The sequence below is a fragment of the Scardinius erythrophthalmus genome (assembly GCF_964197995.2).
Source record: "Scardinius erythrophthalmus genome assembly, chromosome: 4".
Taxonomy (NCBI): domain Eukaryota; kingdom Metazoa; phylum Chordata; class Actinopteri; order Cypriniformes; family Leuciscidae; genus Scardinius; species Scardinius erythrophthalmus.
The window spans coordinates 10895815-10921266 of record NC_138224.1 but is presented as its reverse complement, the minus strand read 5'-3'; the positions used below and the strand labels follow the sequence as shown (position 1 = coordinate 10921266).

At 36.8% G+C, this 25452-nt stretch overlaps 4 protein-coding genes across 5 annotated transcripts in view; 1 reads left to right on the top strand and 3 right to left on the bottom strand.

Moving 5' to 3' along the window:
- Positions 1–6981, bottom strand: part of nrcama (neuronal cell adhesion molecule a) — a 50178-nt gene extending 43197 nt beyond the window's left edge. For both annotated transcript variants that reach the window (XM_081363310.1, XM_081363311.1), the window contains exon 1: positions 6868–6981. The gene's annotated coding sequence lies outside the window, so the exon portion shown is untranslated. The remainder of the gene's footprint in view (positions 1–6867) is intronic.
- Positions 6982–9017: 2036 nt separating this feature from the next.
- Positions 9018–21033, bottom strand: pnpla8 (patatin-like phospholipase domain containing 8). The gene is made up of 10 exons (XM_081362880.1): positions 20891–21033; positions 18090–19146; positions 17027–17176; positions 16777–16928; positions 15724–15818; positions 15456–15627; positions 15111–15168; positions 14831–15025; positions 11053–11251; positions 9018–10264 (listed from the first exon to the last, which is right to left on the bottom strand). The coding sequence occupies exons 2-10, from the start codon at positions 18963–18965 to the stop codon at positions 9990–9992; spliced, it is 2172 nt and encodes a 723-aa protein (XP_081219006.1). The 5' UTR covers positions 18966–19146; positions 20891–21033; the 3' UTR covers positions 9018–9989.
- Positions 20035–20514, top strand: akap14 (A-kinase anchoring protein 14; the record flags this gene model as incomplete). The annotated part of the gene is made up of 1 exon (XM_081362630.1): positions 20035–20514. One exon carries the CDS (start codon positions 20035–20037, stop codon positions 20512–20514), a length of 480 nt encoding a protein of 159 aa, XP_081218756.1.
- Positions 21034–22097: 1064 nt separating the features above from the next.
- The window catches only part of ccdc87 (coiled-coil domain containing 87), a gene marked incomplete at both ends in the record, with an annotated part of 9578 nt that continues 6223 nt past the window's right edge, over positions 22098–25452 (bottom strand). Inside the window, 13 exons of the mRNA XM_081362629.1 lie at positions 22098–22334; positions 22416–22558; positions 22674–22788; positions 22864–23031; positions 23525–23556; positions 23658–23773; positions 23992–24098; positions 24198–24327; positions 24402–24517; positions 24627–24740; positions 24857–25054; positions 25141–25264; positions 25375–25452. The exon at positions 25375–25452 is cut by the window's right edge and continues 77 nt beyond it. Of these exons, the coding sequence (XP_081218755.1) occupies positions 22098–22334; positions 22416–22558; positions 22674–22788; positions 22864–23031; positions 23525–23556; positions 23658–23773; positions 23992–24098; positions 24198–24327; positions 24402–24517; positions 24627–24740; positions 24857–25054; positions 25141–25264; positions 25375–25452 (1678 nt within the window). The remainder of the gene's footprint in view (positions 22335–22415; positions 22559–22673; positions 22789–22863; positions 23032–23524; positions 23557–23657; positions 23774–23991; positions 24099–24197; positions 24328–24401; positions 24518–24626; positions 24741–24856; positions 25055–25140; positions 25265–25374) is intronic.

The following is a 25452-nucleotide window of genomic DNA, read 5'->3' as shown; positions in this document are numbered from 1 at the left end:
CTCACAGTCCCATCAGTCAGGCTCAATTAACTCTTAATTAATTAAAAATAAATTAGTTAAAGAGGAAAACAGAGAAAGAGAGATGGAAAAAAGGCTGAGTTTAAGGTATATGTATCAGTTTCAGAGTGAATGTGAATAAGGACAGACATGAAAATAAAGTCTGCTAAGAGTAGTAAAGGAAGTAAAGTTGTACAAGTTATAAACTAAGATCTTAATTCTTACAGTCAAATCTGCATAATGGTAGACATGATCAGAAATAATTAAGAATCTATTCATCTTGAATTCTGAATCCTCTAAAAACAAGGCAGTACTGACAACATCAGACACATGATGCCAGTAAGTTAAAGTACTAGAATGTTCTTTCTTAGTCATTGTTGGTGGTTTGGTTTTCTCCAATAAAACTGGGGCATAACTGGGAGACACAAAAGAATATATTTTTAAACGTATGTTTTTACAAAATACAAATCCTACTTTCACCCGTTCATAAACCTTGCACCACTGAAAACACCAAAGACGGCTTAACATGTTAAATTTAATCTATCCATATTTCCAGAACTCCAAATATCAATGCACTTACATAACTAGCAGGAAATAATCTACTCCTTCATTTGATATAACTCTGACAAGGGACTCAGATATGAAGCTCTAAACATCATTAAAGTCTGCAGAAGTCTGTCTGGAGTGAGTCTCGGGTGCACAGGGGAGTTTGAGGTCTTCAAAGCAGGAAGTTGGATTATTTTAGGCCTCCATTGTGATTCACAGACATGCTAAAGACAGAAACCAGCTGCCAAAGCTTTTTGGAAAACTTTTAAAGGCAAAAACATGCTTGTGACTCACATTAGATCAACATTAAACCCCCATCAAAGCATACAGGAGTGTTTGGAGTGTGTTTTGGTACAAGGGAGGATACAGGGTTCAAGAAGGAGGCCAGGAGGACAAGAACAGAAACCGGTCCCACAGGAGAGAAATTTCACAGGGCTTGTGGGCGCCATGACCTCCGAGTTATTTACACCAAGATATAAAATCAACACAAATCTCTCCAAAGCAGCAAGTAGACCACAGACCACAGCTCTCAAATACCCATAAATCAGCAGGGTTAAAGCACAATGATTCCATGCCTATTTAAATATTTCACATTTCTCCGTGGTTAGGTTGGTCGGACGTTAGACGTTTTGCAACTAAACGCACGTTATTGAGATGACACTGATCTGTTGACGCTAAAACACAAAGAACCAGTGTCTGAAAAGGTTTGCTACTTCTTACTGAAGTTGATATGACAACTACAACTTCTTTATTTACATTATATAGTAACAATTTATATCAATGGTTACTTGAATGCATTTGGTTGTGGCTTTCAGCAGCCATTAATTCAGTCTTCAGTGTCACATGATCTTTCAGAAATAGTTATGATTTTTATATTATTTTTATCTTTTTTATCTTCAGTTAAACTGTTTAAAATAAATACATAAATAGTTATAAATATATAAATACATATACTGAGGTTCATAATATAACAACTATGGTTGGAGGAAAAATATATTTCAATATATTTACATTTTATAGTTACATTTACACACACACACACACACAAAAATAAAAAATCATAATATTACCATGTGCTGACCCAGATATCAACATAGGCCTAATTTTCAGAACTATTCAGATTCCCACTCCTAATTATTACTACTGTAAAACCAAAGAATTACATCTTGAACTGATGTGAAAAATTTACTGAGGCATAATTTAATTACCGACAGGCACAGACACTGAGACCCATGGGAAAATAAGAGGAGGTGATCATAAATGATTATTTTCTTCTTTAGCAGGGGTGAGAGCGTGTGCACATTCACTGAAACACCAGTATATAAAATGCACTTCATCATAAATGGACCTGAAACCCATCTCAGGATAAAATGAACCACAATTAATTTGTTTATTCCAATAACTCTATTATGTAATGAGACACTCTATTGGTGCAAGAGAGGACAGGGCGCTAACCAACCTCATCCTGAAAAATGACCAGCATCTGCTTTCAGTCACTGAATTAGCAGATGACATTATCAGCGCTTCAGTACATAGCCAGGCACAGAAAATAAGGCCTCGTCCGATCAATGGACTGAGAAAGCACTGTATTATGGGGCAGAGAGCACATCAGTCCTCGTGATATAAGTGGGACAATTGTTACTCAACTTGCTAGTGACATTGTTGTCCAATTCATCTGTTAGCAATTTTTTAACAATTCATACCAATTATAAGCAGATATGCCTTTTTACCCCATAATGCACTTAGGTTGAACTCACTGTGTCCTTCATATCAGCTTCCATAATGGTTACACATAAAAGATAACATTCCTTTCCTATAAACAGTCCTAGATTTGAACTCTATAGCAAACCTCAAACGGAGCACATTTCCTCCTCTGCAAGAGCTTGTATTTGTGGTTAGTGTTAAAGTCAGTGGATTGAAAGAAGACAAATGCATTGAGGGTACGTTTACACGACAACAATGTACTAAAAACAGACAAGTATTCCTTTGCATTTTTCATGTACAGATGACACCATTGTCAAAACGATCCCCGTTCACACGGATCTGCGAAAACGACTAAAAACGCTGTATTCTTCAGCCAGGCCAGTAGTTGGCGATGTCTCTCTGAAAAGAAACACTAAAGAATGAGCACGCAATATGCATGACGTCACCGTTTGCACAAATTCACGCTTTTATAGGATACACCGAAGATAACGGTATTGTTCTCAAAAACTTTCAATCTGACATCCGTTTTCAAGTTTGCATTTTCAGTTTTTAGTTGAAAACAGTGTTGTGTAAACAGCTCCTCAAATTAAGTTAATGAGATGAGATGACATGACATGACAGTTAAAACTGAAGAAAATATGTAAAAATATAACATAAAAAATAGGGTTGCACTTTATTTTAAGGTGTCCTTGTTACAGTGTAATTATAGACTATAAGTACTGAGTAATATTAATGAACTATAGGGTTAGGATTAGGATTAGGTTTGGTTTAGGGTTAGTTGCATGTAATTATGTATCATTTATAGTAATTAAACTACATGTAACATGTAACAAGGACACTGTAAAATAAAGTGTTACAAAAAATAGCATAGTCTCACATTACATAAATATAGGTCAAATTTAAACATTTATCCAATGCATTTTTGCAGTGCATTTTTCTCAGCTCATACGTCATGAGAGACATATCCAGACAGATGGCGCAGAAAGAGCTTATATTTTAATCAGCACAACAAGTACTCCATATAGGAGGAAAATACATGCCACATATTACTGGTAGTTTTCCAGATTAAAATGCTTTTGCTTTATAATGTAATTCAATCAGAAGCATTCAGCTTCTGCAAAGACTAAAATGGCACACATTTATCATACAGCACATGGAATAAATCACCTCTACTAAGAGAAACGAGTCACTATATAAGCAGTCTGTCATGTAATATTGCTGATCACAGCATTTATTTAGTTGACCAATGATTCTGAAGCAGCAAAATCAGTCACAACCCATCAGAATCCAATAAATATTCCTTATAGAGAACATATTTGGGAAATCTTATTCATGTTCTGATAGGGTCCCATCAATAAGTTGGGTATTTACTAATTTTCTGCTTCATTTTTTCAATCAAATAGCCTACACTGTTAACAGTGTTTTTCAAAGTAGTAGGCCTAAATAAAAATACCATTTCAGTCTTTGCTTAAAAATGTCATGTACTGTATTACTAAATGTGTTAGGTGTACTTGTCATTTCTTTGTAATTATTTGCGAATTTCTGATTGAAAATTGTTTCAAAGTATATCCAACACCTATAAATCCAACATGGGATGGTAAAAGATTTTCCAACTCAGATTGCGCAACAGATTCAAGTTGTTCTCACAATTTTGTCGCTCGGTCCAACAGAAAACTTGACTTCTTTGAGCTGTGCTTCATACATTGCTACACTATGAAACTGCAAAATTTCACCAAAAATTTGCAAATGTAACCGCATTTAATAAACACAAATCATCCGCTGGTTAAAGAGAGAGGCAGAATCACATGATGCCAAACATGTTGTCCATCTTCGGACATGTTTGACCTTAATCTCCACTAATCGTTTATCAACCACAAGGAAGCAATAGTTCAAAGTCAGTTTATGTTTTTTTTTTTTTTAAAGGTAACAAATAAAGACAGGCATGTGAACAGAGATGTTACATGTGGCCATACTAAATAAATCTGTAATCCCAATGCTATATCATGAAAAGACTGATCTGAAAGGAAACAGAGGCAAATGATACCTATTGTTCACTAATCTACTACACTTAGTATGCATTATGCAAGATAGAATTACACAAGTTCATTGCGTTTAAATCAGGCTCAGAATCTACAAGGCATTAAAATCAGGACACAAGGTACATGTGGCATATTTGCAGAGCAATTATGAGCATGCAAATGTCTAGCCTGCCATTCCAATGGCAGCTGGTGCAATGTGTCTATGTAAATATCCAGCATCTGAACTTACTGAGTCACAAACAAACACTCCAAAACCACAGCAAAAGCTATTTATTTCCCTCCCTGTAATCCTCTCTTTGCATTATTGTCCAGTCATTCCATTCCAGATGGTAAGGCAAAGATGAGAGTGCATGAGAAGGCAAAGGTCCATGATGAAGCACAGCTGGCTTGGTGGCACGTACCTGGTGCCTGTTGTGCTTCATTAGCACTGCTATTTATTCCCATCCAAAAAAAGCTTTGATGTGGTTCCACCTGGACTGTGCAGAATACAATTTCATGGACTGAGCATAATTTAGATCTAAACATGCATCGACCGGACAAAGAAAAGGGCATTTGAATATGAAAGTTCATAATCCACCAAATTCAGATTTCCAGATCTATTTCCAGAGCATTTCATGGAGCAATGTCAAAGAGTGTAAATAATAATGAATTGCACCAAAACAATCAAGTCATGCCAAATTGACAATTTCAGAGCTAATAAAGAATCATAAATCAAATTCAATTTAAATAATAAAAAAATATTTACACCGCTAAACATAAAGAACCTGTCCTGCTCCACAAATGGCTTTCCGCTCCTGTCTGCAGCTCTGATATCTCTCTCAACTGCATTACTCTCACACAGACTCATTTCTGACGTTACAGCCCTATACAAATGCTAATTAACAATTGCTATGAAAAGCTAAATGGGAAACTACTCTCATCTCACTAAGAGAGTTGTGGCTCTGCAGCACACAACAGCTGTTATGCACACATGCATACTAATATCCCATTGCCAGGGACATGAAAGCAAATGTCCCATATTTTCTCATTCATTAATCATCATTCATTTGTATCGATGTTAGACTGCCTACAGGTCACCTATGAAGCCATCAGATTATGTACCAAACTGCAGTGTGAACGTCAAAAAGAAGTAGCCTAGCACTACAGTGACTTAAGCACACACAATGAAGAGGTTTTCGAAGTGTGAACGCCAAATAAAGTCAATGTCCTTAAGAGTTATGTAAAAATAACTCTAAATCTTATCACCAATCCTAATTAAATCACATTTGACACACAACAGCCTGTAACCTCATAAACACAACACACTACATTCTGGCACGTTTAGCATAATGCTGCATTCATTTACACCTGAGGCCCAATAAAAACACAGACCAATGCAGTTGGCCAGTGTTTCCTCACTTGACAGAAAATAACAAATGTAGCCTTTTTGCATTGTCCATTTGTGGGTTTTCAATATTTTAGTCTTTCATCATGCTTAAATATATTAAAATATATTAAATATTCAGTATTTTTACAGCATGATGGGATGACAAGAAAATATTTTCATTTAATTTTCTCAAAATGCTCAACCATTCGATTTAACCCTGATACTCAAATGTTTTGTAAAATCAGACAATCATTTTGATTTAATTTATGGGAAACAGCTACCAACATTTGGTCCCAAACTAGGTGGATAGCCTAATAGTTTAATTTTAGCTAAATGTTACAGCCATTGTTTATTTATTTTTTGTTTTTAAATATTTTCCTATTAAATTTAGATTTATTTAGAGGTCCCAGATTTTGGTAACAGGGTTATAAAAGTTACAAAACCCATTTAAATGGAATAGAAATAAACAGTTTAAATAATATTTCGTTTGAAAACATTGAGGCTAACAAACAACATTTCGGTTAAGTATAGCCTTTTAAAATTTGCTAAAATAAAAATAAAAACTATGTACATTTTTAAAAGTGTTTAGGCCCCATTTGCACCCTATTAATAGAAAGTGTATATAAACGTTTAAAAAGCCTGTATTTTGTTTTTTAAGAAACAAAGACATGAAAGGAAGATGCAATAACGAAAGGAAGAGCCTTGTTCTCATTGTCTTTTGTGGGGTTTCCTATGGCTGTTTTTTTTTTTGGTCTTCATGCAATGACAGTCAGCAGGTCCATCTAGTTCTCAAATGAAAATGAATAAATACCCAATTCAAATATTTACATTTTAGAAATGCGCCATTATGAACAAATATTGAGGGTGAAGCCTGAGAATGATGGGAACACCTGCTGGTGGCCGAGCAAGATTTCAATGAAACATAGACTTTCATAATGGGCCGTTTATCGTGTCAATACAGCACGACACACAATGAAAGCTTAATTTTAAACGCCGTTCGGAATAAACGGACCAGTTTCGTGTATTTCAAAGAAACGCGTCCTTTGTGAGCCCTGCCATATTGCCGTGAAAATCCGCATCATCATCGGTTGCCATGGGAGAAGCACGACTGGATGCTCCTCATCGACTCAAATACTGCACCTACTGCGCATTCTCCTTACGAAAAGCGTCTCGACAGAAACTCTGAGAGAATAACGCTGCGTTCATAAAACTCACCGACTGCAGCGATGAATCCTCGACCTGTCCGGTTTCATGGGATTGATGTAGGTTTGGTGTGTAGTGGGCGCGCGCCGCAGCTTCTCTTTCTCCTCGAGCGCTCCTGCTGCTGTCAAACGCGCAGCGCCGTCACGCGCACGCTCAGTGCAGGCGCAGCTGCAGCGACACGCGAGACTAATCAACGGATCACACAAACACCACTACTAGACTCTGTAATGCAGACAGCACGTTTTGTATATTCTTAACGTTAAAAGAATGGTTCAAAAGTTTGTTTTTGAAAGTAACGCATAGCTACTTTTATTAATGACTGACTGAATTGATCGAAATTTACAGTAAAGGCTCCGCAAACAAATTCATCCATTCACACGTAGTATCCACACGTATGTTTGTGTGAGTGTGTTTTTTTCCATGTCATTAAAGTACAGTAATGGAAAACAACCTCAAATCTACAATTTTCAGTCTACACACAACTTTTTCAAAGCCATATTTAACCTTGTGTTTTTGTGCAGATGGATAGAGTTGCTTTGTGATGTTTTTGTTTTTTTTCCTCAGTGCAGGACATCTGATTTATGATAGCTTAGTGGTTTGGCAATTCAAGTGAAAATGAGCATGTTTAGTCGTCCCACTGAACAGCATCTTGTCTGAAACCCATGCAGGCAGCCACGTCTTAAAACGTGAATAGATGTATCTACTTACTATACACAAAACCATTATTGTTCTCGAGTCCTGGCACATTTGTAATATCAGGGAACAAGGAATATTAACGACTACAAGACACAACAGATGACAAATGGTGACATAAATGTAAAAAATATATGGAAGTAGTATGGTTACTGAACTAAAGAATAACCAAAATAGACTAGCATGTAGTGGGACTGAAAATAAAAGACATGGAAACTAAATTCGAACCAAAATTTTAAACAAGAAAGTATGTTTAAACAAGAACGTCTGTTCTGATAGGCTACCTAAAGTGCACTCTCAATACAACCGTAGCTCACGTCTCTCTGAGGTAATGCAGACTGGCTTTGTTTAAACGTCCCACTTCCTACATTGGTTTGCAGATGGCTTTGAAAACATATATCATCTAGAAATAAGTGTACCAGAGCCAACCGGTAGTTGCTTATACAGTCTGTTCTTTTTCCAGCAAGGGGATTTTTGAGAGGCTGATCACCAATGAGTGGAGTTCCAGCTCTCTCGCCCTAACCTTATCCCTAAACCTAAGTTAAGCTCCACCTCTTAGATCAACAGAAAATAATAATATTGCACTTGAGCATATCATTGGAATCATTTTAGGGACATCTAGGTTACACTTGAGGTGTCAGAATGCTCTAGTCTGGTCTTCCATTGCCTGGCTAAGGGGATTCTGGGAGGAGGTGATGCAAGAGTTGAATCAGACATGGTCCTATCTGCTCTAAAGCTCCTCGATCGATGGAAGTAACAAACCAGTGACCTTCTCAGCTCTAGCATCTGTGTGTTTATGGATTACGACAAAAACTGCAGTGATTGCGTAACAGTAACAAGACTGGAAATAATATAGAAACTGTTAAATAAAGCATTTCCAGTGCAGTCCGCTGTCTCACATGTACACGGCAGCTCCCAGTAGCACTGAAATGTGAATTTGAGCATATTTCCATCAAATATAGTCTCTCCTCACACTCACCTGTGGGATTTGACACATCATTGAACATTTCCATGGATAAGACACATTCCTCACTTCAGGTTAGGCTACATAACTGAGGTCTTATGAGGAAATAACCAACCTCACTGACCTTTATTGAATAAAGGTGGCTAATTTTCAGAGGCTCATCAGTCTATAAATGTTCATATTTCTCATTGGGCTATACAATTTTAAATATATAGACCATCTATGTGTTTGGCTTGACAGGGTGCTAAAACACCAGCTAATGTGCCAACAGTGTGGAACAACAGACAAACAGAAAATCAATTTTGCAATTGGAAAAATCAATTAAATACAGCCAGATTAATTACAAATGGAATAAAATGCTTGTGGTTCAGATTTAAATAGCTTTCACCTCAAGTACATGTTAGATTCCCAATGATCAGCACTCTTTATCAATATTAAGAGGAACAAAAAATAGTTATCTAAAATAATCAGATCTTATCTGAGAAGGAAAAACTGAAACTGAAATAAGATGAGGTTTAAAACCCTTTATTTCTCTTCATAACCACGACGGAGTAATAGTGTTTAAAGGTGTTATTAGGAAAAATGGTATTTCTGAATCAAGCTGTTAAAATTGAATCTACAACATTGTCATGATTTTACTGAACACATTCAAGGATTAATGATATTTTACATATTATACACTCAATCTGAACAGAACCAATAAATTATGTCAAATATTTTCCTGCCAAGTGCACACAGAAGCAGATAAAAATGTATACTGAAAAGCAGCCAATGCATTCAAACATAGTACACTAAATCATGATCACTTCATTAGTATTTCCACAATGACCAATGTAAGATTAAGAGTCATCTTCAGCAATAATACAACTGCATTGAGTGCTTTCAAAACATTCTGTGCAAACTTTTTAAAACATCAGACAGTGCTGTTGGTTCCTTTTGCGGTTTGACATAAAGGTTAATTACGGACATTTAACTTTGAATAAAAAATGAAAAAATGTATTTGCACACACTTGGGTCTGTGAATCAGCAGCTCGCCTCATGCCTCAACTCTACCTGCATTATTGTGCAGAATAAACAACTAAGGATTTTCTTGAGGAGACACTTAACAGTTTTATCCTATTGTAAATTAATGGATCAAATTGACATTAGTACATCCCAACAAACAACAAGCAGCACATGCAAGTAATAGCTAGTCAGTGCTGCCGCTAACATTTCATGCCTGCAAGGCTCTTTGTTTCAAACAAGACCCACAACAGAGACAATAACTATCCTTACAGTAACTACAAAGCCTTAAAATCAGACTTACAATGAACCTATTCAGTCTTCTTATGTGGTCGATATGAGGCAACAGACCTGATCCCCTATTTTAATTCATATGACAATGTAACACTTAATTCCATTGCAATGTAGTTTTCATTGTTATACATTAGAGAGACAACGGAAAAGGTCAGTGGTTGTGCAAGTTTGGTTTAGAGTTTCAGAGTTTGGAGCGAAAGGGAAACCCATCGTACATGTCAGCTTTAAGTTGTGCCCATTCTGCCAGCTTTTGAACGACGCCCTTTTCTTGAGTGAGAACACTAGCCACTTTCCTTAACTTATTCTCGTTACGCTCCAGGTAGATGCGACCCTCACCCAGCAAGAAGTCCAGCCTGTCCTGCCTGTTCTCATCCAGCGGGACATCCTCACTCATGTAAGGGTTCAAACGAAAGTAGGTGTTCGGGGGAAGGAGGGCGTCCAGCATCGTGTGGACCTCTACAATACAAAAAGATCAATAGTAGTTTATGTAGTGAGTGACAAACAACTGTAACAATTGCAATGTTTCAACATTTAAAGAGAACATATTATGCTTTTTGACATTTGCAACTTTCTTTAGTGTGTGATGTTGCTGTTTGAGGATGAAAAGGTCTGCAAAGATACAAAGTCCATTTCAAGTCTATATATTGATTGCGCCTTGATTGTAGTCTTGAGTTTTCTTCTGGGAACATAACATCACAATATCCCTCATTTAAATAAGTCCCGCCCAAGGCATACGGAAAAGAAAGGGGCGAGGCCTGGTTGAGTTGCGTTAGTAATGCTAATGAGCGTTAGTAACTCACGGTTATGGTACCGTAAGGGACGTGACATTTATGAAACACACTCAAAATGGTTGATTGATCACAACACACTGGTCCAGCCGACCAATCAGACCACATTGTGCTTTTTGGAAAGAAGAGGCTTCATAGAGAAAGGAACTGAATAGAGCGTTACAGACAGACTGGGAAGAGAGGTGCTGCAATAATGTGAAATATGTGAAAAAATAAGGTGTTTTTTGAACATTCAAGCATGAAAACCTATTCTTGTAGACCCCAAAAACAAAAGTCATATTACAGTTTTTATTACACTGTTGTATAGTTGTATGAAATGTTAAAATCAGACTGAGAGCTGCTAATTTTTTACTTTTGGGATCCTTCAGAGGGATATGCAGAGCCCTAGGTGCTACACACAGCACAGAACAACGCACTTACAGCAGACAAATGTATCATGTGACCCTATCATCTCACCTTCAGTGTCTGTGGCGCTGCTGATGACGTTGGTGAGTTTGGTCTTTAGGCTGGTGTAAGTGCTTGAGCTGGTCTTGGCGACGGTTTCGTATCGGCCTGTTCCCAGAGACACCACACACTGCACAGGGGTGTTGGGCCATAAACACTTGCTCTCATGGATGGCCAGAGCAGTAGGGTTGTTGATCAAGAGACCACCGTCCTGGATAAAATCAAAAACATTGACCACATTTGATCATATACTAACCATATTTTTGAGGGAGCGAGAAGAGATTCTTGTGTGCTCTATCTCAACTAAAATTGGAGAAACTAAAATATACTATTTAAAAGAAATCTTGAGGTTCTGCCAAAATAACTGCATCTATTCTTGTCCAAAAGCAAGGCTTCTTTGTGGAAATCTAGGTTATTCTTTGAAAAACTAGAGGTACAACATAAAAGAGGTGAATTTGCATTTCCAGCTGATATGATTATGGGAATCATCACTGTTGAGTATAATGGATGAAGGATCTCTCCTCAGTAGGAGACGTGGGTAGATGTGTCAATTTGACCTGAGGCATTTGAAATCCATTTACTTGGCATCATCCTTCTCCGTTTCAATGTCTCCTTTAAGGAGCACATCAGAGAAAACAAGATGAAATCGTCTGCTAAACAACATCCTTTATTTCTCTAGTATGCCCTACATTTTAGTGACACGGATACTGATGCAAATCAGTGAACTACACTCTGCTTTCTGAATCCAAAGCTAACAAAGGATACGTCAACAAATCAATCAATCAAAAGCTAATAAATGGGATATTTCACCCCAAAATTAAAAATGTCTTTCAAAGCCTGTATGCCTTTCTTTCTTATGTGGAACACAAAAGATGCTTGGCAAAATGTCTAAGCTGCTCTTTTCCATACATTGAAAGTGAATGGTGACCATGGCTGTCAAGCTTAAGCTTCACTCTATTACTCTCAGAAAACTATCATATTGTTTAAGAAGACTTGGAATATAATGCATGGGTCATATAGATTACTTTTATGGTGCTTTTTGCAGATTGAAAGCTGATGGTCACCATCCAGTTTGTTACAGGGTTATTATAGCTAACTTAACTATAACCATAAACTTTTTTTGTCACTTGAAATAAATTAATGTTAAATTATAAAAAATAAAACTTCTCATTTTGTGTTCCACATGAGAAATAAAATCCTATTTCCTCAATGAGGGTGTGTAAATGATGGCAGAGTTGTCATTTTTGGGTGAACTTTTCCTTTAATGAATGAATTGATGAATCAATCAAATGAAAAAGAAAAACAAACAAACAGTTGAGGACTGGCTTCTTGTTTGATGGTTGAAAGCCCTTGAGGAGAGTATGCATAACAGAGAACAGGCCTGGCATGTTGAGAAGAAACTGAAGTGCTATTCAGCGCAAGAAAGAGAGAGAGAGAGAGAGAGAGAGAGAGAGAGAGAGAGAGAGAGAGAGAGAGAGAGAGAGAGAGAGAGAGAGAGAGAGAGAGAGAGAGAGAGAGAGAGAGAGAGAGAGAGAGAGAGAGAGAGAGAGAGAGAGAGAGAGAGAGAGAGAGAGAGAGAGAGAGAGACAGACAGAGAGAGAGCAGCTTTTCCACTGGTGGCATTCGGGGTCCGGGCATCGAGTGCTCTGTTGGCAACAGGGTTTAGAGCCAAGAGCCTCTACTACATTTGCATTTTAATTAGAACACATTCATCCCACACTGCAAAAACATACATCAAAACACATCACAGCGGCTTTTAATGAGGAATCATGGGAAGACTGACCTAATGAATGTGCATTAAGTGGGTTTGGTTGGCCCTTAGGCCAATAAATTGGAATCATCTACACAGACTATTAGATGAAGATCTAAAAATAGTTCATTCTCATCTTGTTCGACAATAAATTAGGCCTTACCTGAGGACAATGTCACTCAAATCTTCTCTTCTATTGTTCCCCAAAGAACATTTGACCACAAAATGAGGATTATTTCTGATGGACGCATGAAATCAACATGTGCGTCAATGTGTAAGAGTGTCCATGATAAAGAAAAGGAAGAATCTTTTTAAATAATGGACAAAGAAAACATTTGAGCATTGAACATTTTTATTTTTATATTAATAAGTTAAGAATACTTTGTTCAAATACTATTATCTTTATATAAAATGAATGATAAAATAGATTATATGAATGAAATGACACAAGACTATGCCAAATGACTTGAATTTAATTCTTTTAATAATGCTTTTTTCTTCCATTTTTAACTTCCCCTAATATTAAATATTAAAATGAATATCAATTCAGAAATGAACTGTATTTTTAGTGTATTTTTTAATAAATGAATATATTAAAAATGTAAATGTATAAATCAACAGAAAAAATTACCTATGTGACATAATTTTTACTTAATGCCCATCAACAATATCTACATTTATTTTAATTCAGAAATGAACTGTATTTTGAATAACTAAATGGATTTTTTTTTTATGTAAAAAAAAAATCATGTAATTTACTCATTACTAATTTATCAGGACATTTTTTTAGTTTATGCCCCAACAAATATTGAAATGAATTATAATTCAGAAATTGACTGTATTTTAAATGTACTTTAAATAAATGAATAGATAAAAAAGTGCCGTTTTATACCACCATTTCTAAATACTAACAGGCTCATCTTCCTATTGACCACAGATCTCTTCAGACTCCAAATGAATCTGGGCATTCATTTAGCTCTGTGACCAATAGCTTTACTGGCCTATTTGGGAACACAGGGACATTGTGGAAAGCAGTATGTGAACTTGGTGGGTGTCAATAAGCAGACGGACAGAATGACGCCTTCCTGATGGCGCAACAGGCACCGCTGAGGGCTACGATTCAACATTAATGTCTGCTGCTTGGCGGAGAGACATTTAGGCTGATGAACGCCAGGCTGTGATGGTGCGTTCAGTGTGGCAGCCGTGGCACCGTGCCAGTTTGAGCTGGATGAAGACAAGCAGACAGGCAAAAAGACCTGACAGCTACGCCAGTGTAGTGCAGAAACATAATATTCAGATCATGAACTATTAAAAATAATACACTTTCCTGAACAAATCTTGCTTGTGTATCCCTTCTGTATTATAGTGTGTTACAGTGTGTATACCAACGCACGATATCGTTGTGTTTATGATAAGCCGCTTTAAAGGCTCAAGCTCTTTAAAGCAGGACTGATTCTGATTGGATGTCAATGTTCTTATCGTTCATCAGCTGGAAAAAAAATCTTTCTAAAAGTGATTTCGACGGTATCGTTCCTCTGTGTCGTTATCGTTTTAGTTGTGGTGTGGACTCTGCTATACTTTTCAGTTTAGAACGATTTTTTAAAACTCTATCTTTATTGTTATAGTTATCATCCTTTGTGTGATGATTCAGAGAGAAGTGGATCAGAGAATAGAGGAGTCTAAACAGACCCTCTGACAGGAATCTCTTCAATCAAAAATTTGAGAGCCACTTTAAGGCAGCCGAATTGAAGTGCCCTAAGTGACGGCACTCAAGAACACTAATGAGCCTGAATGTGCGGCACTGATGAGACAGCACAGGAAATAGTCCGAGTGCATGTACTGTATGTGCAGAGACTGCAGACTTTTTCTTGACAACAATCTAAAAGGGTTTGCAATGATTTTCAATAGTGCAAGATGTCTGACCGAGGATAACGTCAACAGTCAGAGGACTCATGAACATGAAGATAATATAAGGATATGTTGATAGCAAGAGCAGATAGAGTGTAGTAGATGATGCAGACCAGACTTTGTGTGGTTTACCTGGTGGAGGTCATTTCCTAGAACACATTCCTGGAAGTAGCCTGGAGCAGCGGAGGAGGCTCGAATGGCCTGCCACATTTTATGCTGACAGCCACCCAGGTAGTGTGAGCGAACCCCAGGCAGGAAGTTATAATTCCTGAAGACATACGCCTTCAGCGGCAGGCCTCTGTTCACTAAGGTGCTCACTGCCGACACCTAGTGGAAGCATTGAGTGATTTATATAAACAGTGAAAAGATTTGAATTGCATTTTTGTTACAAATATTTATATTTGAAACCCACCTTCGGGCATTTAGGGTTCTTGGAAGTCTCAATCATTAGTCCCTCCCCCATTCTCTCTCTGTGGCGAATAAAAGGGGAAGAAAAATACATCAATTATAAACAGCAAATGAGATAGGCATTGTATTGTAATGAATTTAAGATTTTATTTACTGCTATTTATTTAATAATAAATAATAAATAATAAATAATAAAATAAAAAATAAAATAAAATAAATAATAATAATAATAATTTAAAAAAAATAAATAAAAAAAAATAAATAAAAATAAAATAAAATAAAATAAAATAAAATAAAAATAAAATAAAATATTGTGCCCCAAACAGGCTTGTTCACTTCATTGTCTTACTTGAGGATCTCCTCCCAAATCTGGCTGTCATAGTACGCGTGACTCCAGCCCATTTTCACTGTGCCCACAATCAGGTTTTGTTTAAAGACATCAGATCCCAACTTCCGATAGAGTTCCTCACACTCATCCAGAGGGATCTGGAACACACCCAGCATAAAGGCCAGAATGGCCCCTAAGAAAAATCATAGAAGATTTAGAAGACATAGAAGAAGAAGATTGTTCACTCCTATACCTTGTAGACATTTTGCAAGTAATTTTAATAATATACCTGTACTAACTCCACATATGTAGTCAAAGAGCTGATAGATGGGCTTCCCTGTCAAACTCTCCAGCCTGTACAAAGCCTGTAATGCAACCAAACCCCTACAAAACAATGACATAAAATTACAGGCCTGCACACGTCACAGTACATACAGTATAAAAATGTTCATAAATCTTATAACATGAAACTAAAGGATCGATTCACCAAGCAAATTAAAAGTTTAAGAGTAGTTGACGGATAAAATCATGCACAATACGTTTTTTTTTTTACACTTTAGGATTAACATTTATAGGGAAATGTATGCAAATGTGTTCAGTTATAGTTCAAATCCTATACCTGGTCACAATTTATTTATATATTTATAAGTTTTATCACTACTTAATTATTCAATTAAAATATTTCATAAGGTCTTTAATTGATAATTATATTGGTAACACTTTACAATAAGGTCTAATTTGTTAACTTTAGTTAATGTATTAACTAATATGAACTAACAATGAGTAAATATATTTTTACAGCATTTATTAACCTTTATACTTCAGAATGTTCATATTGCAGTTAGTTCACAGTGTGTTGACTAATGTTAAAAGAAACAACTTATGATCTTAAAAATGTATTCATATATTTTGAGACTAACATTAGCTAAGATTAACAAATGCTGTAGAATTAATAAGCGCTTTACATGAATTGTTACACAGTTTTGTTAGTCATGTTAATGTATTTAACTAGAGTTAACAATTACTGTAAAGTGTTACTATTATTAATTTATGTCTATAGATCTATAATTATTGTTTTTTTTTTTTACTTATCATGACCCACTGCTGTCATTTTGTTTATTTTAGTTTTTTATTCTAGGTAAAATTGTGACAAATTTAAAACATGAAAATTAGCCTAGGATGACAGACAACATCTAAAGGGATTGCAAAATTGTGTCAGTTCAATTTTTGGATGACCTACTTAGGTACATTTGGGCTGACCTAGTTTTATCTTAAAAGTCATTTCACAATCTGTTAACTTTAGGTTAATCATTCCCCCCCCCAACTATCATCTGTCTGTCACCTGGTGCCTCCTCCGTCAATGGAGAGAACACGTATCCCTCTGCCTTTCACCGGGTCATTGTAGCCCACCAGGGCCAGAGCCTGCCTCACTGCAGCCTGCAGCTTGACATCTCGTGCCTGCCTCAAACGCAACAGACAAGAGATGATCTTCTCCTGAACACAGCGAGAGAAAGGAAGAAATGAAAAACAGAACGTTATTGATTGAGATTACAGTGTAGAAAAATAAAGCAGTCCTCCTCACAGACACTTACAGAGACCGCCACTCCTCTGGTCTCAGGAAACTCCAGCAGGTGGAAGCTCAGTTCCTCCACCCTGCTGATGGTGATCTTCACGTCAGTGACTCGCTGAAGACTCTTGACCAGTGCTCTGGTTCGGTTATCCACACTGACACGTGCTATAATCTACATACAACACAAAGAACGGTCACTTTTGATCTTTAAACATTATAATCAATGGGAAATTGATATATTTTGCATAGGAAACGGGCTTCATTCATGAAACATGAGCAGAAGGAATTTGCGTGTAAAAAAAAAAATCCATTCTTACTAAAACAGCATACAATCAAATGTGACAATTTATATAAGAATGAATTGCACACAGATTCATTCTGCTCCTGTTGCATGAATTATATATAATGAATATATATATATATATATATATATATATATATATATATATATATATATATACAATTTTGGTAATATATGCTAATATATATATATATGAAGAGTTCAGATGCAAAGCCTCTAAGTCCCATCTGAAATTTTCTTCTAGAATGATCATTTTTATCAAGCTCGTATATTTAAGTTCAGTAATTTCACTTAAATGACAATTAATAGGTCATTTTCATTGTCATGTAAGTGAAATTACTGAACTTAAATATACAAGCTTGATAAAAATGATCATTCTAGAAGAAAATTTCAGATGGCACTTAGAGGCTTTTGCATCTGAACTCTTCATATATATATATATATATATATATATATATATATATATATATATATATATATATATATATATATATATATATATATACTAACAATTTTGGTAATATATGCTAATATATATATATATATATATATATATATATATATATATATATATATATATATATATTAGCATATATTACCAAAATTGTGTGTGGTTCTAAAAACAAGCTTAATTTATCCAATATTTTATTTTTGATAGATAAATTCAACCCCTGATCACACTGAAATAAATGTATCAGTTGCTTGAAACTCAAAGCTTTCACTCAAAAAATAAAGAGAACTCAGTTAAATCTATTCTATTATATTTACAGGGATAGTATTCTACCTTCTCCCTTTGAGACACCAGTTTCTTTGCTTTCTCCTCTGCCTCTTTGTCCTCCTTGCTTTCTGCACTCTTTGCATCCTGAGACACGGCCACTTCGACTCCGGAGGGTTTGTCCTTTTCTGCCGTGCCACCCTTTGAGTCCGTTCTAAACTTTGGAACGAGAGGAGTGATATAGTTACCTACAAAAGCCTGGACGCTTGGCCTAGGGTAGGACAGGTAATGGCTGATGCCTTTCCTTGGCGATATGGGGATGGCTGAAACGCCCTCATCCTGAGCTGGAGCAGAAGGGGCTTGTGGACTTGGGATGGAGCCATCCTTGTCAATGGGAGATGGACCAGGGGGCTTTTCTGGTGTGGATCTATGGGACACAGGTGCTGCCATAAGGATATGATCCTTGCTAACTTTGGGAAGAGCGCTAGGCTGGATCTGAGATGTCGGTGTCGTGTCTCCTCTATCCTGCTGTGATCGTTTGTCATCTCGTGTGTCGCTTCCAAAGTAGGCATTGACATGTTCAGCCAGGTGACTGTACGTTTCATCCATGTCAGTTGTGAACGCAGCGGGCTGGAAGCGTTGCAGCGTTTGCTTTGCAACCCCGCTGGATGTGTTTCCTGTGCTGTTTGACAGATTACTAATAGATTTTGGGGGTTCTTTAGGAGGTTCCATGTCTTTTTTTACTTGAATCTCCCTGGGCGGATCAGGTGCCGCCACAGTCATGACAGCTCCAGCCTCTGCCTCGGCGCATTCCACTTTAACTTCTATAGTTTTGGCCTGGGTTGAACCGGGTTTGAGGCGTGTGATCTTGGAGAAGAGGTCGATGTTCACCGTTCCGCTCACGGCCTTGGTAACGGTGTCCAGTGTGCTCCTGATGCGCGACATGCGGCGAGGTTACTCGATGGAATTCTGGGATATTCCTTGAGAAAACACACTTGTGCGAATTTGGCATCAAAGCTACTGAGCCATGCAGAGCTCAATCAAAGCTTTAGCCATTTCACATCTGCTAGATAAGAGCTCTGTGCTTATTTATTAGAGTAGGAGCTTTCCTCATTTTAAAGGCGACCTGTAAAGTGAAAGATTGTCATTTGTTATTATTAAGTTAATAATGTCTAATATCATAAAAAGTAAGAAACCACACAGAACATCATTGCAACCGCATTGAAATGTGCTAAAAAAACACAAACTATGGTTTGACATGAAAACTTTCAATATAGTGCATGTATGTATAATATGGTCCATTTATTGTGACTACATGAAAAGAGTAGGCCTATCCAGTTCATTATTCATTTTTTTTCAGTTACTTTATTGGGTAACACTTTATTTTACTGTGTCCTTGTTAGGCCTACATGTTACATGTACTTACCATAGTATTAACAGTAAATTATGCATAATTACATCCAACTAACCTTCAACCAAATCCTAATCCTACCCTAACCCTATAGTAAGTACATGTAGTTGCTTAATATTACTCAGTACTTAAATATATAATTACACTGTAACAATGACACCTTAAAATAAAGTGTAATTGTAAGGGGACGTAGTTACATTGTATTTACTCAAATAAGTACTGAGTACATACTATAGAGTTTGTTTTTTTGTTAAGCTGTGACATAGTTAATCTGGTTTATTTATAATTTTTGGCTAGTAGAGGTTCTGAATGGGCGGTAACTTAAAAATTTAGGTGAGTGAAAAAGTTAATTTCAAACCCTGCTTGTAATTATATACATAATTTACTGTTATTACTATAGTAAGTGCATGTAGTAATTTGTAGCTACGTCACCTTAAAATAAAGTGTTACCTTTTTTTCCCTACAGAAACCATACAGGTTTGCAATACAAAAAAACAACAATAACAACAACAACAAAAAACGGTGAACTATGACAATAATTTTAAAGCATTAACGTTACGTCGCTAATGTTAATGCAACACCCGTCCCCTGTCTGTCATCACCATGGAAACCGACGTCAACATGACAGAACCACTGACAGCTATGGCGATAGACAGCGCAAATATCGCACAATGTGAGGATAAAATCAAAAATATCGACTGGATCTCATGCAAAGACTTTACAATCGAGATCGGAGAGCAGCAGATCAGGCAATACATGGACACATGGGAGATAGAGCAGCCCGGCTGGCTCTACAGTCTGAAGTTTCTGCAGGAAACAGAGCTGGAGTTTAAAAGGCAATACCAGTACGGAGTCAAATGGAGCATCCCGACCCGAAGTACCCCGATCCCCACAGCCACAGCAAGCGTGTATTTCTTCATAGAAATCTCCAAAATCAAACCAGATACACTGCCTGTGGACGTTCACTTCCTCGTTGAAACCAACAGGTTCAAACATATTCCAGGACAAACGAGGTTCAGGGAAAAGTGGCTGATGGATGTCATTGAGAGCAATAGACTGCTAATAGACACTGTTGACTTTTAAAACGTCGAAATCTGTCATTATAACTCTGTTGTGCTATTATATATTTCAGTAGAAATCAATTAAAATGATTTAACTTTTGTTTTATAAGCTGTAATACTGTATGTAACGTTACAGTTTTGTATTATAGAAATAAGAAACCTCTCTAAAGTGCCTCATATCAACCATAAAATGCTGTTTTTGCCAGTTTAGACCTAGTTATCTAAGCGCAAATGCATTTAATATGTTTAAAGAGATAACAATTTATTGTGTTTTACATATTTTTATAAGGCTGTTCATTGGACCATTGGTGTTGTTATGATCAGCTATTGTAAAATAAATATCTCTGTTCTATTAAGAGGGAATTTGACATATTAAGCATACAAATAAAATTACATACCCGGCGAGTGCCTATTATTCGCTGTCATTTCGTTCAGAAATATTTTGAAAACAGAGATGTATGAATCCCAAATGGAAAATTCGACAGGAAACGTTTAGAAACAGAACAGATGACATGATGCGCACACAGCCAATCAGAGGGCCGCGAATCTCCTCTTCTTCTCAGTTTACAGGATCAACGCAAACAAAAGAGAAAGAGCGCACTGCCAACTACTGGTAATAAGTTAAACAACATGCCATACAAAAAGTAAATATCATCCCGTCATGAAATGAGAAACTTTATAAACAAAGAATGTTTAGTTACGTAAAAAAAGTGATTTTTGCATATTAAATAGCAAAATAGCACAAGGGCAGCATATTTCCTCTGTTTATGTAACATATTCAAACAACAGGTTTGTCCGTTAAAATATGAACAAATTCACAATGTAATGAATACCATGATTTGCCATTTTCTACACTACTTTTAATTATATACGCATGTAGTGTGTAGCAGGGATTTTATATTAAACTAAAACTTTTTTTTGTTATATGGCAATATATCTTCATTTTCAACTTACTAAAATAACTAAAAATGAAATCAAAATTAAAAAGAAATATTAAACAACTAATAAAAAGACAAAAACAGAAACAAAATTACTAATACATTAAAATTAAAATATAAAAATGAAAACTAATTCAAAATATTAATAAAAACATTAACAGTATCTCAGAGATACTAAAATAAATAATTTTTTTTAATGTAAAACTCTTAAAGGTACAATATGCAAGAATGTTTTGCCGCTAGAGGGCGCTACATTCCAAACAACAACAACGGCGTAGCTTGATGACGAGGTGAAGGAGCGTGGAATGATGGGAACTGTCATTTTAAATTCCACCGTGGATGTAAACAAAGTCCATTTATATGTCTTTTTAATTTTTATTTCATTTTTAGTTATTTTAGTAAGTTGAAAATGAAGATATATTGCCATATAACAAAAAAAAAGTTTACTTATGATTAGTTTTGGGATATTTTAATGCAAAATTCTTACATATTGTACCTTTAAGCACAAACATTTTCAAGGTCTGAAATTTCTTCAGCAACTAACAAGGATATACTACATAATGCAATAATCAAAATAAAAACAGCTCAATAAAAATGAACAGATCTTGCTTTATTTGCTAGTATTTGGCTTACATGAGTATATATATATATATATATATATATATATTTAAAATTCACAGTGTTGCAAAAATCGTCCATTTCTCTCGCAGTCTGATGGAGGTTCGTGGAGAGTTTGCTGGCTGTCTGAGTGAAGCTCCTGGCTTTGGTTTAGAGGAGGAAGCCTTACAGGCAGAGCCGTCCGTTCTTCTACAAACATCTCCAGTGAACGGACCCTTCTCTCCTGCTGCAGCCAGTACAGCATCTCAGTCCGGTCCCAGCGCATCTTCTCCCTGTACGGCCGGCCCTGTGAGAACCAAATCAGGATGAACAACGGGACGAACAGTTTCTAGTGCAGCTAACCAATGACGTGCCTTGATGCACTCACCTCATAGCTGATGCTGTCATTGAAACGGGTTGTGATGTGGCCCATAGTCTTGGACAGTTCTTGGTCTACGACTGAAATCTGAGAGTTGAGATTCTCCCTTTGACTTGCCTCCTCCATTCTAGCGATAGATGAACCATGATAACCTGTGTATTTGCAATGAATCTATATTGGATTATAATAATTTCTCGAAATATAAAGCCATAGAGGCAAAAGCAGATTTCAAGGGTCAAAATTCATTATTCTGTGCCTCTGATGTACCTTGCTGGAAAAATCTGTTGGGGTCTGATGCCTCCCTCTCAAAGTCCTCCAGCCTGAAGAGCAAGAGCTCCCTCTTCTGGATCAAACGTGCAGCCTCCTCCCATGCAGCTATTGCCTGATAGCACAAACAGCATATAAGCCTTGATGATCATGATGGAAAGCCTGGAGAGTTTCTTCTCATGATCTCTACCTCCTGCAGGTGGTCCCTGTACTCATGGGAGCTGTATTTGATGGCCATGTCTAGTCGCTGTCCTTCTGGCAGACGCAGGGCGTTCCAGACCCTTTCCAGCCTGACCTGAATCTGTTCTCCATCCAGCAGACCAGCAGCTGGACCATCACCTTCCTCTCCTCCCACAGACTGAAGAACAATCAATCAATCAATCAATCAATCAATCAATCAATCAATCAATCAATCAATCAATCAATCAATCAATCTATCTATCTATCTATCTATCTATCTATCTATCTATCTATCTATCTATCTATCTATCTATCTATCTATCTATCTATCTATCTATCTATCTTTCTATCTATCTATCTATCTATCAATCAATCAATCAATCAATCAATCTATCTATCTATCTATCTATCTATCTATCTATCTATCTATCTATCTATCTATCTATCTATCTATCTATCTATCTATCTATCTATCTATCTATGTCTGTCTGTCTGTCTGTCAATATCATTCAAAAAAGTGATTATTTGAGCTACAACTGTGATTCAAAATTCTTTATGCTATACAGAAATCTATCCCAAAAATAACACTAACATGACGTGATAGACGGAGCAGAAATCTGTGGAAAACAGAAGTGCAGCATTATATTATGAGGAAGAGAACATGAACTCACTGCATCTTGTATTTCCTCTTCTGGATGTCTCTCTGAAACAGATATTTCGTCACTCATTCCTTTTTGGACACTAAATAATGCATGTTCATAAATGTACCAATATTTTTTTTTATTATAGAAAACAATAACATGCCATCCAGTTCCGGTTCCCTCCCCAGTCCTCCCATCTTTATGGTGTTGATGTTCCAGAATCCAGGAACAAATTCATGTTTCCGTCTCCTAAGTGAATTGATCCGTTCTTGCTGCCTTCTGGAAGAGATGACGGTCAGATAAAAATTAGAAGCTAAATCTACAGGCTAACTTTGATTTAATTATAGAAATACAATAAATGGAACAGGCATTTGCCATTTGCTGACAGTCACATTCCCAGTATTAGAAGTATTAGAAACAACCGCAAGTCATCATGTGTCATTCTCAGAGTAAAGGGAGGATTCACTAGAAATGAATCTCAGCTGTTAATACAAGACCTTCTCCTCTCGTCTCTCTGCAGAGCCAGCTTGCGTCTCTCTGCCTCTTCATCATCATCATCATCACTGTCATACAGGTGAAACAGCACTGACAGATAATCAGAGTCCTTCAAAACAACACGAGCACTGTTAAAGTCCACAACTGAGCCTGCATCCTGAATACATTTAGCATTTATTAACACTCATAAACACACTCCTAAGCTTACCTGGTTGGAAATGTAGTTAAGATAATCATCGAGTGATAGTTGACACCTCCACCACTGAAACCAAGCTCTGAACGCTCGTGCAGTCGCACCCACAGGCCTCTTTCTGTTCTCAGACCTCTTCATTCTCTCTCTGCATTAAAGATTTGATATCATTTCGAGGTACCAAATAACCACAAACACAGATAATAAGGAAGAAGAGAACACCTGTGGGATATGCTGTATGGGTTGGGCTTCCTGAGTGACGGGTTGATTAGTTTGTCATCCATTACTCTTTTTGAGCAGCATGTGGCGTTTGTCAGAGCTGGCTCAATCCTGGGGTCCTTTAAAAGATAAAAAAAAGCTGCTATTAATATTCTCAACTTCATGAAATGAGGATGTGAGGATGTGTCACCAACAAAATGTCTACATTTGAACTCTAACCTAGCTTACCTCATCAAAGTTGAAATACTTTGTTGAAATACTTTTTGATAACTCGTCATAGACTTGGCTTATTTCTATATTTTCTCCAACCAAGTTCCGATCCTTAATCGATGCTGAATAGATCTAGAGGTTTAGAATGATTATACAGGTAAGTCCTATATAAGCCAAATTAGATGTCGTAGCTACAATGTAGGAGGGATATGTATACTGAATATATATATATAACACTGCTGTGATACCTCTTTAATGAGGTCATTGAAGACTGGTGGGTACAGTTTGATGGTCTCTGGGAGAATCCTATCGGACGCTCTGGCTGCTGCCATGCGCACAATGGTGTGAGGTGAAACCGCCACTATGGCCACGTCTCCTTGTGTGTGTGAAGATTTCTCCACATGAACTTTGTGCTTCTTTGTTTCCTCTTCTTCCTCCATCATTTTCTAGAAAGAAATGCCCGTGAATCGCATTTGCAGATGGCTCAGGTATACTGCACACGATTATGGCTGCAGTGAGTTTATTTCTGTACCTGTAGTCTTTGTTTGAGCCTTTGGAGTCTGCTAGAATTATAACAGATCATGGCTTCTATAAGTGGGCACAGATCTGTCTCACAAATACTGTCATCCTCCTTGTAATCGCTTTCTTTTAATAATCTAAAAAAAAAAAAAAAACACACACGCACAAATGCAGTTTCAGTTCCGATTACTCATGCACATAGACACTGTGATTTATATGGTGTATGGGTATTTCGTAACAGCCCAACCTCCTCAGATCCTCCCCAGGACTGATGCGTTTCTCCAGGCTGGAGGGAGGATCTGTGGACAGTAGGACCAATGGGGAT

Excerpts from the sequence above, each read along its gene's own strand:
- pnpla8 (XM_081362880.1), bottom strand. The coding sequence starts at position 18,965 with ATGTCGCGCATCAGGAGCACACTGGACACCGTTACCAAGGCCGTGAGC. Across the intron at positions 15,026-15,110 it reads AGAACCCTAAATGCCCGAAG|GTGTCGGCAGTGAGCACCTT; the intron begins GTGGGTTTCAAA and ends TGCTTCCACTAG. Across the intron at positions 11,252-14,830 it reads TAGGAAATGACCTCCACCAG|GACGGTGGTCTCTTGATCAA; the intron begins GTAAACCACACA and ends GATTTTATCCAG.